General features: G+C 44.3%; 1 protein-coding gene across 6 annotated transcripts in view; it reads left to right on the top strand.

Moving 5' to 3' along the window:
• The window catches only part of Slc1a2 (solute carrier family 1 member 2), a 136,871-nt gene that overhangs the window by 41,401 nt on the left and 80,317 nt on the right, over positions 1–15,153 (top strand). The window contains exon 1 of one of the 6 annotated variants that reach the window (XM_021154059.3): positions 11,639–11,705. The exons of the other annotated variants lie outside the window; for them this stretch is intronic. Coding sequence (XP_021009718.1) covers positions 11,698–11,705 — 8 coding nt within the window. The 5' untranslated portion in view covers positions 11,639–11,697. Of the gene's footprint in view, positions 1–11,638; positions 11,706–15,153 lie in introns of those variants that run through there. 6 annotated transcript variants of the gene reach the window in all.

Genomic DNA, 15,153 nt, shown 5'->3' with positions numbered 1-15,153 from the left:
AACAATATAATGAACCCTACTTAGCGAGAACATGCAGGCCACGGTGTTGGCTGATTGAGTGCAACTGACTTGATGTTTCTAGAGAGATGGTCATAGAAAGGAAAAACAGAGGCAATCAATGGCCCTTTGAGTTTAACAATTTTATTTAAACAATTCCGTGGACACCTGGACTTGGCCCAACTTTTATGTTTCCCACTGGCAATTGCCACGCGGATAATCGATTGCCCAGAAGTTGTTCTCAGAACCATCTTTCCATTGGCCTGGGATTTAAGTGAAAAAGTTAATCCTCAAAGGATAAGTATGAGTCAGTTCTTGGGACAAAATGTACTTCACATTGTTTCTTTCCATACGTGTGTGTGTGTGTGTGTGTGTGTGTGTGTGTGTACCCTGACATATGCTTCTCATTGGAAAAGCTCGATTGAATGTCTGTCTCTCTGGGCTGGCTCTCACGGAGAGTCTTTGGCATCTTCTCAAGCCTCAAGTGAAGTCATCGGAGCTCCCAGATTGCTAGGTGGTGGCTCCCAGGGAGTGTGGCGGAGGCAGGGGTGCCTGGCTCTGGGAGTTTGCTTTCTTAGAGGCTTATGACTGAAAAAAGAAAGAAAGAAAAGAAGCAGTATATCGTCTATTTACTCTGCATTGTCTAAATGTGGCAAGGTATTTAGAGGTTTTACGAGTCAGCGCAGCCTCCTAATAACAGTGAGAGCAATAGCAAAAGGTCTACTCTTTACAAAGCACTTCTTGCGTGCCAGGTTACTTTCCTGTGTGGCATACATTTTAGTGAATTTAATCCACAGACAGTTGGTTTCAGATTCACTCTTCATGTTCTCTTTCTCCCAGTTAAGTTGGCTATGTGGGCTGAGTACTCTTTCCAGCTTTAACTACATCCTTACAGATTTGACTTTTCATAGAATTTAACTGAAAACAGTCATGGGCTGTATGTTTGGAGACATCCTGTTCTTTCGATCTTACTGCTTTTCGGAGCCTTAACTATGAGGCCTGAGATTGAATCCATTTGAGAAATTCAGTTAAAGGTCAAAGGTCCATTCTACTCCTCTTGCCCTTGCTCCAGGGCACTAGAAACATTTTAATTTTGTGATGATTGTTCTCAGTTTCCTTGAAAAAGAGGAGGACCTGAGTGCTTAGAGTTTCTTGTAAATGCAAAGGGTAAGCTCTTTGGGAGGTATAGACAGTAGTGAATCAAGCCCAGGTTGCTGCAGGTTTGAATCCACAGCAGCCACATTCTCTTGGCCTTTCCTCTGTCTCTGGTGGAGCAGCAGTAAGTTGTTTGAGTGAATGGCTTTCCCAGGAGGCAAGGTCCCCTGCTGACCTGAGAGCCATCACCCAAACAACGTTCCAGAGTAATGGGTCCCTAAGGGAAAGTCTTGCAGAGGCATCCAGCCACAGGCATGAGCCTGCTTTATAGGACCTGCCCTTTCCTAGACTTTTTTATGCCTTATGTTATGTTTTTAGAATTTGGAGTTCTGAACTGGGAATAGGCACTTAAGAACAGGAGACAGTGTGTTAGTGATCATATCTCAAATATAAAACCAACTGAAGGCTTGAATTTGAATTGATGGACCCTTTCCTGGTTCTATGTGGCTTTATTCTGTCTAAAACTTACAAAGGGGCCTCCACATTCTTTACGATGTTTGTTCTGTTTACCTGCCACGTATGTATGCATATCTTTCCACATTTTGCAATGGCCATTTATAGAAATGGATTGGAGATCTTTTTCCTTAAAGAAAACTCACACTTGAATGAAAACAATGGGTGTTTACATTTTTTTCAGGGCCCAAGCAGAACAGACAAACAAACAAACAAAAAAGATCTTCTGCTTGATTAGGGCGTAAACCCTTTGAATTTAACAAATTGGATCGGGCACGTTACAATGGCCAAATCCATACATCTGTGTGTCCACAAGGCCTTCCTTGGATGTGTTTTCCCTCAGGGTCTGTTGAATGTTCAGATCCTGGTTCCTGTGTGATGATCTTTTCAGCGTGTGAGTCTATACTTGGTGAGGAAGGCTCACATATAGTTGTCATCAGGAGCTTGGCAGTATTAGGTTCTGGCCTGTCACATAGCAGTGAATGTGGTGCTGGAGGAACAGCTGGCTTTTCTGAGCCTTGGTACTTCACGCTCATCTATCTACTCCCTCTGTGATGACTGGTGCAGCAATGGATGCTGGCATCTGGCACCACTGTGTGCCCGAGGGTTTCAGTCTGTTTGACTCTCTAACCCACTTGTAGCCTTGAAGACAACTCAGAGAATGAGTAACAGAGGGATTGAGTCTAATGTTGATTGAAAGACAAACAAACAAACAAACAAACAAACAAAAAGTTAAAGAAGAAAGCCCCTACTTCTGTGCTGTATCCCAGCTCTCCTGCCAACTTGTTGTGGGGCCTGATGTGTGACATGGAGTGATGGAGACCTGTTGTGGGGCCTGATGTGTGACTTGTAGTGATGGAGACCTGTTGTGGGGCCTGATGTGTGACACGGGGTGAAGGAGATGGTCCCTTTCTCACAGGGCTGTGGTGAATGAGCTGATGGCAGTAGCACATCTTATGTTGGATCAGTGCAGATGCTGATGCCACCTTTACTCCCTTAGCCTTCTGCCTCTCATCTTTCCTGGCCCCCATGAGGATTCTTACATCTCCTCTCCTACCCTTGCCCACCCCAGTGTTTATGCCACTACTGCATTTCTTGAAGCCTCTTTCTGCTTACGAGTGACCTTTCTCATGTCATCCACCCGTACGAATTACAAAGAATTGCTGAAAATGTGAGTCAAAAAGAGGGACAGACAGAGAACCATGCCATAAAGCATTGAGAGGAACCTGTCCTTCTGAGGCAGACCCAGCTCTCTCAGTCTATGCATCGCTAGCTTCTAGAAAGTACTATTTACAAACTGAAACAGACTTAAAGTTAAATCAAGATGAGTACTTATGTAAGTGGAAGCAATGCAATTTGATTATAATTCCAAAGATAAACATGATAATTCATAAACAGAAGAGTGGTGGTTTTGGTTCTTTCTGTCATACCAAAGAATTGCCATTTTCTCCTAATTTGGGGTTCTCTCTCTCTCTCTCTCTCTCTTTCTCTCTGTGTGTGTGTGTGTGTGTGTGCGAAGGTCAAAGTTGGTGTCTTTCTTGTGGTGTTCTGTAGTAATAATTTTAGAGCTTTGGTTTCTTGTGAAAAAAGAAAGAAAAACTAAAGAACTATAAGAATATGTTTTTGATTTAGTCCCAGCTGTGGGTTATGGGACTGCTTCAGATGGTCCACCGCAGCTGATTATGATTTTCCTCGAGTTCTAGCAGGGGTGTGATTTTGCCAGCTGCAGATAGTTTTTGTGATTGTATGACATTTGAGATTCTGGGAACTTTTTATATGGTATATAAATGCTCGTGCCCAGGAAGGCATGGCGGGTTATTTTTCGGTTGTTGGTTGTTGTTGTTCTTGTTTTTTTGTTGTTGTTGTTGTTGTTGTTTGTTTGTTTTTTTTTTTTTTGATTTGTTTTGTTTGGTTTGGTTTGGTTATGTACAAAGAAAATATAACAACATGAAGAAATTATATATCCCGACAGCTAAGATCAAACTTGTCCCAAGGAAATCCATGCCCCTAATCAGCAGGAAGCAGTCTAATGATAATGTCATATCCTTTCCCCTCTATCCCTTTTCCCTCTCCTGTCTACTGTTAGGGGTTGAAGGGGTGGAAAGGGGGTAGACAAGGGTGTAAGAAAGAAGAACCCACGTAGTACCACATAGTAGCCAAAGTCCAGCTACAGTGTCTCACCTCTTGTTTTCTTTTTCTTTTCTTTTGTGTACATGTCTGTCATTTTAGATAAGATCTCCCACTAAACCTGAAGCTCACTGCTTAGGTTATGTCAGACTGCTTGTAGGATCCACCTATCTCTTTGCCTCTTGAACCCCTGGTGCTGGAGTTCCCGGCAATTACTGCCATACCCAACTTTCACATGGGTTCTGAACTCATTCCTCTTCTCTCTCTCTCTCTCTCTCTCTCTTCTTCCTTCCCCTCTCTTTCTTAAGATAGTTTCTTTATTTACATTTCAAATGTTATCCCCTTTCCTGGTTTCCCCTCCGAAAATCCCCTATCCCATCCCCTCTCCCCCTGCTCACCAACCCACCCACTCTTGCTTCCCTGTCTTGGCATTTTCCTACACTGGGGCATTGAGCTTTTACAGGACGAAGAGCCTCCCCTCCCATTGATGTCCAACAAGGTCATCCTCTGCTATATATGTGGCTGGAGCCATGAGTCCCTCCATGTATACTCTTTGGTTGGTGGTTTAGTCCCTGGGAGCCCTGGGGGTACTGACTGGTTCATATTGTTGTTCCTCCTATGGAGCTGCAAACCCGTTCAGCACTTTGGGTCCTTTCTCTAACTCATCCATTGGGGGATCCCGTGCTCAGTCCAATGGTTGGCTGTGGGCATCTACCTCTGTATTTGTCAGGCACTGGGAGAGCTCTCAGGAGGATGCTATATCAGGCTCCTGTCAGCAAGGACTTTTTGGCATCCACAATGTGTAACAAGTACTTTTCCCAAACAGAGCCATCTTCCCATCCCCCTGATCCAGCTTTCTCTGATGGTATCTTCAATAGATAAAGAAATGCCTTGAGCTGGTCCTGTGGCTATCCACTGCGCAAGACTAAGAAGCAAACATTTTACTAGCATTTCTGATCAAGCACTTCCAGCCCAGAGCAGACCTTCTGGTTGGGTTGGTGTGCCCCATCTGTAGCCTGCTTGCCACATGCACCCCAACTCTGAATGCAACACAATATAAAATGGTAATTGGATTTAAAATATGAGGCTTTTTAAAACCATTTCTTTCTTTTTGTCAGTCAATTGCATGGCTCCCAAGTGTGAACTTTATATATAGTGGCATCATGGAATAATGTCAAAAGGTTGCTCCCTAATCCTCAGATGGTCACTAAAAAGAACATGAGCAGTAGATATAGTGTTCTGTGCTATGATTTTTAAAATGTATTTGCTGCAGCTAGTAAGCCACAGTGGCACTTAATTAGAGTGGGAAAGGTATAGCTGGAACATTTAATATCAAAGCGTGCAACACTGCACTGTTTACATGCAGTCCAGCATGAGGGGCACAGCTCAGCTCTGATCCTCCTCCAAGTGTTCAGGAGCCACTGCCCTCTCTCACTTAGGCCCTTAATTTACAGGGCAAGCCCCACAAGCCGGGACCAAAGGCAGAGCACACTCAGCCCAACTGTGCCTGGACCTGCCCAGATAGACGGCTTGCCTGCAGCCATACGCCATCTTTTGTGTTGTAGTGTGACACAGTGAAGCAAGCCCACAGAGTTAGGAAAGACAAAGGACTGGAATAAAAATGCCCAACTTAAAATGTAGGTGACAACCTATGCTGCTCCTTAAGGGCATTGCACAGTGGACTGGGAGAAGTCAGACGATTTGGGTAGATTGCTCAAGTGGGGTTTTCATCGGTTAGCTGGTGAATGGGTATCAGGATACCTGGCATGGAACTAATGAGATGGTTCAGCGGGAGAAGCACTGCTGCACAAGCATAAGGATCCAAGTCTGGAGTTTCAGCATGCACAAAAAAAGCCCTAGTAAGGCACTGTACCCTTGGAATCCCAGTGCTAGTCAGGTGGAGGCAGAAGGATCCCTGAGGCTCACCAGTCAGCTAGTCTAGCAAATCAGCAAGCTTCATGTTCAGCGAGAGCTCCTGGCTCAAAAAAAATGAGGTGCAGAGTAATAGAAGACGCATTGATTGCTGGCCCCACCGTAGGCATGAGTGCGTGTGTGCACATGCAACCACATACACACATGCATGATTGGAAACACATATACAAACAAAAACATGTACTTGATGATAGTAAATAGTAATGGCAGGCATGACTGACTGAACATTATTGAACAAGGATTTTCTGAAGACCTTCACATTGTAACCAGGGACCACTGTTGTTCCTACTTTGCAGCTGAGGGAAGCACTCAGAGAGGTTTAGTAGCTTTGCCAGTGTCACACAGGTGGGAGGTGGGAGAACAGGGCAATGTTCTGCAGAGGAAGGTGCTGTCGCTAACTCAGCCATACTCGCATAAGGACCCAGGGAAGTGATATTACTATCGTAAGTGGGAAATGACTCTGGTGAGTGGCAGATGATGCCAGAAGATCACAAGAAGGCTGGGGTGTCCTAGTGAGGAACTTTAAAGACTAACAACAGGCTGAGAGCCCTTGCTTTCTGTTCCTCTTGATCTTTCTGATCATGGCAAAGATTAAATCCTGCTAACAGGCTGTCTTGTCCTTGTACTGTCCCAGTCTGTTTCAGCCTCCCCTTTTAAACATAGAGAGCGGGTGTCAGAGACTCCAGGAAGTAATAACATCTAGCCAGTCTTTAGAAAAACATTTCCTGCTATCTTTATTTTCATGCTGAGGAGATGCTGGCTTTTCATGATATAGGCCATGCAAAAATTTCTCTTCAAATGCAGTTTGTGCTAATCCCTTTAGAGGAAACAAGAACAAGGTGTCACTGAGACATTTCAAAGCTAATGAAAGTTGGGGAAGGAAGGTTGATTGCTGAGTGAATGGTAGCCTTTTGTAGGTTTTCGGTTCATATACAACCCATGGTTGACACTCAACACATGCCAAGGTCACTAGGGAGAGAAGACTGCCATTCTCACTTCTAGTTTGTTAAGAAGTGAAGCAAGCCTTTTGTGGGCTGGATAACACTAATCTTTGCACCGAAACTATGGGTGTTACTCAAGCTTGTTCTGAGAGCTGATGGCTAAAACAGGAGGATGAGAAAGAGACATTCATTTCTGTCTTCATTGAACCATAAAAAGTGAGTCATGCAGGATAGGCTCTGGGGTCAGAGCGTGCATCGGAACTGTGAGGAAGCAGGGCCTTCCCCATAATGGCTATGCTCAGGGCAGCTTCTGGGTGGCTTCTTTTGCTACCTCCCACCCTAGCCCCAGCATGGTGAGTCTCTTCCCATAGCAGCAACTGGACTCCGTGGCAATCCCTGAAGTATAAACTGAGTCATGGTAGAACTCAGTAACTCAAAGTTTGCAGACCTTTCCCCGATGTACCACCATTAGACAGAACACCATGAATTGCAGAGAGACTCCACAAAGGGAAAGGCAGAGATGATTGTCTACAAGCTCCAGTATGTAACATGATTGTGTGGTGCAATTTTCCCTGGAAAGAGTATCACTTGGAAGGTAAGCAGCCCAGGTCTACTGTAACAGTCAGCTAGAAATGCTCTGGAAGAGGAAGAAGTCCTGAATCAGTTCAGTCAGCTTTCACCACGCCATGCTTCAGGAGCAAACAGTCCTTAATTTCAGAGGCTCCCAACAACTAAAGTGTGGACTTCAGGTTTTGACTGAGTTTTCTCAGTATGAGCTCCATACCAAGAAGCAAAGGTGCATCTTATAGCAAAGGGACAAAGAGCGATGACAGGACCATGGGAAAGCTCTTCATGCTTCTGCTTGGAAGGTGACAGGTGTGACTTCTACTCTGTATTTATTCAAGTTCTCGGGAAGGTTCTAGGACAAGAGTCTGAGTTCATTTATCTCATTTGCAGGAAGTGCTCGTAGCGAAGTGGAAAGTGAGCCAAGGAAGGATCAGTAGCTGGGACAGATGGGTCATGGAGCTCCAGACCACCCCAGGCTAATGTGTTGACCCTTTTGAGCTTGTTGATCATTGCTGCTTCTTAGAGGTCAGCTCCCCAGTGCCCTAGGCTGTGTGAACACAGGCAGACTGACCTTCTCATTTCTGATGGACTGTAGGTAAAGTCAGAGACACTAGCAGGTGGCTACTTGCCTGATGTCACTGAAGTGATATGGCATGAGATATGAGGGCATGAGATTGTGGACATTTCATTGGCAACACATGTTTTGGGGCTGTGTGCTGTCTTTCCATGAAGAAATAGAAAACATTGAAAATGAAGGCACAGTTTCTGCAGGAAGTATGAACTCTGAGGTATTAAATGCTGGGAAATCTTTAGTGGTAGAAAGTGGACATGTAGACACAGGGGTGGGGTTCATCTGTGCTTTGCAGGATCCCTCCCTCACCTGCACAAAGCTACTTCTGAATCCTTCCTTCTACAATGACTGAAATGCTCAGATATTGCCAACTGCCCCTAGGTGGAAAATTTACCCTCTAGCAAACCAGTGCTGCACACTATCTGTCCACTGCTATTTCTCAAGGAGTTGCCTGCTGAAAGATGTCATGGCTTAATAGGAGAAACAAGACAGTTGATATAGGAGCTACAGTGGTGGCCACCCAGAGGTGCTCAAGTCTGTTCAGATAACTTCACAGTGAAACAGAAATTCTTTGAGAATGGGAATATCAGCTGTCTTAAGGGCAGGGATGTCCAGGGGAGACTCTAGAGATAATAACATCTGTAGATCTTGAAGGTGATGGGGCATTTTCCAGATGAGCATGGGCCTTTGTGTAGCTTGTGATGAGAAGGGATAAAAAAATGACAGATGGGGGCATTTGTTCAACAAGTATGCAGGTTTTCTCCCTACTTTAGCTCCAATCCTGGCTTGAAACCCTACCAAGAAAGCATGTTGGCAGCAAGTCACTTTCTTTCTGTGCATTGTAAGAAGTTCCTATAAAGCACCTTCTTTCAGGGTCAGTCTTGTCCATCATTCCCAGATGACCAGATTAGTTAGCAGCATTCCTGAGCAACCTGTATCCTAGAATTCCATCACTTGGAGGAATCCCTCATCTGTCTCCCAATCTCAAGAGTATCTCTGACAAACTATGCATATTAGAAAGTATAGCCCCCTTGATTGTGAGTGGGTCACTCTCATCAACATGTTCCAGGTTTTTCCTGTCCACAGTCCCTTTCTTTCTCATAATCAGGCTTCTGGCTGCTGGCTGCCTGCTGCTGGCTGCCACCTACTCAAGCCTGCATGATGGGGAGCAGGGCGAGTCTGTCTTACAGGGTGGAATCTGAATTTTCTGCCTGGGCAATGCCTGACTAATCCGTTAACCAGCTGTCTCCTCTGCACATTCCCAGAAGATGGCTTTCTTTCCATTCCTAGCCTACCCTACTCCCACCTCCACCATGTTCCATCTTTTCTCCTTACTCATGCCCCACCTGCACCCTCCCATATGGAGGCAGCACTCCTTCCCAATAAGAGATCATGTAGGACAGTTCACCATTGGCCTACTGTTCAAACTGAGGAATGTTACCCAGCCTCTCTGGACATTTTCCTTCTCTTTTTCTATGAATGGGACTATAGCAGTACCCACTTACAGGTGTGGGAAGATTTAAAGAAGTCAGATACCTGGGAAGTATTTCCAACATGGCTAGCACATGGAAAACCTCCCATGACAGCCAGCTAGCATCAGTGGCCCAAAGTGATAAATGTCAGCTAAAGAGGACCTAGAGACTGTGACTAGATGTGGATGTAGTCAAGCTACTAGGAAGCTGGGTGCAGGAAATCCAGTCCATCATGCCTCTGCCACGATTCCAATATCAATCTGCAGCAGCAAAATGGCCTCCGAGGAAATTAAGGGCTCAGAAAGGAATGGCAATATTCTTGCCCAAGAAGTATTTATGAAATGATCAGATAAATGCCAATGATGGTGATAATAGTCACACTGTGGCCCATGTTCTCTTCCAGGCTTTTCTGCACCTGACAACTGATTGCATTTTTACCACAGTCCCATGCATTGTTATTACTGTCAGAAATTCTCCTTGTGTGAATGATGTGTTTGGGATTCAGTGTGGTTAAAACAATTTGCCCAAGGTCATGCAGGTCGTAATTGTCAGAAGGAGAACTGAATGCGTCTTGGGCAGTGCTCCGGCAGATGTCATCATGTGCACTAATTCAGATTATCCAGCCATGTCCATTTATAGCTGTGATTAGGACCAAGCTAGGTACATGTCTTTCTCAGATGCAATAATGCCTGTGAAATTTTGGATTGGGACGGAAGTGGCCCACAGTGAGGCCAGACATACTCTATGAAACAGCCACACATTAAGAGGACTAGTTGGGAGATCTAAAACTTAAGGAACTCTGCACAGTCACATCAGTTCATCTGTGAGATGTACATGGTTTCCATATTCTGGGGCAGATAGCCCCAGTTTGGGTATCCCTAGATGAAAATAGAGGCTCTGCTCTGCACACCACACAGATGATTCACACAGATGGTCACCAGGCAGATGATTCTATGTGGCAGGTGGACAGACTCCCACCACCTTCTGACAAAAGCCTTTCCATAGCTTCTACAGCATAAGACAACATCCAACTGTGTAGCTCACTGCAGTTGCTCCTCTTTGAACCTGAAACCAACACCCAGTTTGGAGTGCCTGCCACAGCTATGGGAGCATTGCTCAGGAGCCACCCATGAGCATGATAGTGAGCATGCTCCCTTGACTCCTTAAACATAGGATGCATGCAGTATTCACGGAAGGAAAGTAGACAGGCTCTTTGTGAACTTGGGAGTTGGTTGACTAAATGAAGTGATGTTGAATTTCTCTCTCTCTCTCTCTCTCTCTCCCTCTCCCTCCCTCCCTCCCTCCCTCCCTCCCTCCCTCCTTCCCTCTCTCTTACCCCCTTTCTCCATCTCTACATACCTTCCTTCCATCTCTCTAAATCTATTTTTAATGTATGAATATTGGCACTATTATGCCACAATGCTCATATGGAGGCCCTTCCTCCTTGTTTGAGGCACAGTCTCTTGTTTGCTGCTTCGTACACTGGTCCTAGAGCTTCTGGGGCCTTTACTGTCTCTACCTCCCACTTCAGCATAGTAACCCTAAGACAAGCACCACTGCACCTAGGTTTACATGGGTGCAGGAGAGCTAACCCCAGACCCATGCACTCGTGTGACAAGCACTATACCCACTATACCCACAGAGCCATCACCATCCAGGTCCTTGATGAGATTCTTCACAGTGGATCTTTTCAGAACATTTGGTCCCCAAATTCACATTATCACCAAGAGCATGCATCTCTTTCCAGTCTTTGGCCCCTTTACCTTTAGAGCGAGGAATGCTTAAAGGTGTTAGTAATACTCAGAGAGACACAGCCTGGGGAAAGATGTTCCTATCAGAGGAGGCCATGAAGTTGCTTAGGTGCCAAAGCTGAGTTCCTTGGATAGAATCCATTGAGTAAATTAAACCATGGACCATTGAGACTGTGCATGTAGAGGGAGTCTCAGATGCTGAACTAATCCTGGGTATTGATACCCTGGGCATTGATACCGAGATAAGTTCGAGGCAAACTTCAAATGAGCATGGCTTTAAGGAGTTAAGTGGTTGGTTCATGATGGTGCTTGGAAGAAGAATGTTTAGAAAATGAAACCAGGGAGGAGCATGTGATGGCATGGCTAGGGGCCAGGCAGCTTTGCTAGGCTCGGGAGCTGGCTGCCAACCTGTGGGCTAGCCCCTGGAAATTCACTGGGTCTATGAAGAAGATAGCTCTGGCTCTTGTTCACAGAGAGAAGAGGGACATCAAAGGCCCCAAATGGTCCCGATGAGGCTTCTTTCAATCCCTGTAAGTTATGCAATGCACAAACAAACACCTAGCAACCTTGGGGGTTGGAGCCAAGTGACAACCCTTAATAGGACAGCATGTGACTTCTTTGACATCAAAACACTGGATAGGTAAGCTTTATAATACCCAACTTCATGCTGGGGATAGACAGTTGAGCTCATTCCAGAACTTGGAAGCCAGTGCACTTCTACAGCTGAGAGAATGGTCAGGTCAGACATTTGGGTTGGGGCATGATATGGGTGGGCTGTGAATGGTAATGTGTAGGGACAAAGAATTTTATACCTGGAAAAGTGAAGACATGTCAAGAAGGAGGGATGAATGGGAAGGAACACAGAAGGGAAACAAGGTGGATGGGAGGGAGGGGAGGTTATTAAAGATGTGTGAAAACAGATGTTGGCAGTTGGCAACATCTGCCTACTATGGCTAAGCTGACCTTGCTTAAAAATGGAGAGACTCTGTGAGCAAAAGGGTGAAAGCAGCTCTATAGTATGTGATTAGGAAATGTCTCTGGATGGTGTGTTATATGTGGAGGTCTCTGAACCTTTGTGTACAATGAGAATCCAGGCATCTCACGGCACACTTCTCAATGTACATGTGCCTTTTGGGTCTGAATCTCTTTTACTGATGCTCATCTTTCTACCTGAAGTTTTTTTTTCTCCTTGAATGACTCCTAAGTCACATGTCTGTGAGATGCTCAGTGGTGAGTTGGAAAAGCTGGATCGTCAACCAAACCATCATCCATGACTTTCTCATATAACACTTCAGCATACAGAGGGGAGGTGATGTGTGCTGAGTTGACCCAGGGGTTCAATTTTGTAGAGGTTCAAAGGCAATCACTGCTGAAGAACTGGTTCAGATGAAAATCCACATATCACAGCTCTGCTGTCTTATCTGTCTGTCATGTGACAACTCTCATTGTACTTGCAGAGACAGGGCAGAACAAGTGATGCTACTGAAATTTTATTTTCAGTTATCCTTGCTGAATGCACTGCAGGCCAAAGATTGATGCCCAAGTTAAGAGACTCTCTGGTCTTGGTGTGCTGGGAAAGAGCAGCTGGCTTAGTGTTGATGGTGAAAAGGTAGTTTTCTAGCATTGCAAAATCCACCAACTATCTGCTCTTATGTTATCTTTGGAACCTTGTAGAATATGATTCTTCCCTTCTTACAACACAGTGGGGGAGTTACACCAGCCCACCTCACTCCCTCAGCTAACTTCCTCTTCAAGTTACTCTTCCCTTTCCAGATGTGGAAAGAAAATGGTGGTACATCCCCAGTTCTGCCACACATCTTTACTAGGCTCTTGGCATAGTTTTAGACGGACACTGGAACTAGACAACCTTCTAATACTTCATTCTTTTACATGTTGGTTACTAGCTTCAGAAGTCCAAGAAAGTGATTTTAAAAAATATCAAACAAACAAAACACAGAAGCTACTGGTAGCAGTGGTTTAGGAGACCAAAAAGAACCACATAGATTTTGAGCAAGGACTGTCTTGTTGCATGGAGGTAATACACATCAAAACCTCCAAGTATGTCCCCTTCCACTCATTACGTAGGAGGAAACATCTGCAACTCTTTTGCAGTTTTGCTCTTAAGCCTGTTTTTAAGGTTGTCTCTTTCACTTTTTGTTTTAAGGAAAATGGACTTAGACAATTTTACTGTAGAATCTTATTTAACTCCCTTCTAGCCTTGGACATTGTAGATAATGACCACTCTTAGGTCGAGAGGACAAGGTACTAGATGTACTTCACACTCGAATTTTTAAACACACTGGAGTCGCCACATGGGAACGTAGATATGGAATTCTGTTTTTTCTGGTTCTTACTTCACTCTTGCTGGGCCATTTGCTTAGCCCTTTCTTGGTGATTTAACTGGGCTGTTTCTAGTCCTCTTGATTCATAACTAGCATGGAAAAGACTTGTCTTTGTTGGTATGACATTTTATCTTCTTAGAGATAATTCCATGAACCATATTTGAAAAACATGGTTACTAGGCCCATGAATGCAATTTAAAATACTCCCTGCCAATTTCCAGCAAGACCAAGCCTGGATTAAACCTATGGTGTCACGTGTGCCTCTCTGCATGAAGTTATACTCTCGAATGGTTTAAGTCACTCTCCTCTGATTTACTGTCATACTAGGAACCTGAAAGTAAAGTTAATTAGATATGCTTAAGTAAACATTTTAAGTTTGTTAAGAAACTAAGTTAAGTAATGCTACTAGTTTTTAGTAAAAAATACTATTTTATATATACATATACATATATATATATATATATACATATAAACACACATATATAAACAAACATATATATGTAAACAAAGCTCCATAATGGGCAGTGTTTCCACTTTCTACAAAAGACAGCGACTGCCCATTGTGACCTAATTTGTCCAAGGAAATGATCATCAGGGTGTAAGTTCATAGCCAGTCTCACTCTGAAATTGAGTCTCAACCCTTGCTGTTTGTAGTGCAAGAAAAGACTGGCAGAGAGACATGGATGCATCTCTCCCAGGAGCTGATTGCCTGGATTGGTGTTAGTTATGGAAAAAAATATACAAAGGAGTGTTGGAATGGCTAGAGTGGAGATGTAGGAAGAGGGAGACCAGGGCTCCACAGTGCTGCAACTCTGAAAGTAAGCCTGTCTTGGCTGGTGTCATCTGCAGAATTCTGACCATAGGTCTTTTATTCTGGAGGCAAATTCTACCCTTCAGACCTTTCTACAACCAAATGGAAGAATGTGAGCTCACACTGGCCAAGGCACCAATAGAAGGAAAATGTTCTTTGAAGAAGCCTTATGTTTGTTTGATTCTTGGACATTTTATGTCATACTCAATCACTGATTTATATTTATTTCTACATGAGTGTCTTACACTACCAATTTCTTGGCTTCTAATGTGTTATCATTTATAAATTTTATAATAGAAATTCTTTTTAGGAAAATCAAATTCATTATAAGACCAAAACCAAAACCATTCCTTGGAGATGTGTGGTGTTTCTCGTGGGCCCAGAGCTGTCTTCTGGCACACAGCTGTGAGCATGTTGTGGATACCAAGTCCTCAGTAGACAGTGCACAGCTGTAAATGTTATTGGGGCGTCAGTGGTGAGATAGGTAGAGTGGGAAGTGTGAGGGGTTCTGAGGCTCTCCTTATGCTTTTTAGCTCCCCTCATTTCCACCCAGTAGGATATTTCTACTTGTCATTAATTGCCTTTGGGCCCAGATAGTCTCCGTTGTAGGATAGCTATGGTTAGCAACACTCCTGGCTGCTAACCACTATAGCATCTCTTCCTTTAGATGGAACAACCCATGCCTCCACAAAACTGCCAGTGTCAAGGCAGAAGATAGACTTCTGGAAAGGTATCTGATAAAACCCTCTTGAACTTAGGCTCTGCTCTTCATTCTAGGAGGTCTCTTTTCTAGGATGTCACCCACAAGACACAGTTATGTCACCTACTAATGGGTTTGTATCTTGGCCCCCCTTCTATTTGATGTTTGCCGAGGCTTACTGAGAGAAATATCTGGTCATTTAAGGTGGGAATCAAACACTTGTTTCCTAACTCAGTGTGGCAATGGGGGTGGGGGGTCTGAGTTTACCCTCATAGGAAGTACCGTCTAGCAGGGATGGTGGGAGTCAGACACACAGAGGATTAGACCCAGGCGG

This window comes from Mus caroli, unplaced genomic scaffold (genome assembly GCF_978045245.1).
Source record: "Mus caroli unplaced genomic scaffold, Mus_caroli_1 scaffold_2, whole genome shotgun sequence".
Classification (NCBI taxonomy): domain Eukaryota; kingdom Metazoa; phylum Chordata; class Mammalia; order Rodentia; family Muridae; genus Mus; species Mus caroli.
The sequence above is the reverse complement of the archived record's forward strand: the minus strand, read 5'-3'. Positions and strand labels throughout refer to the sequence as shown.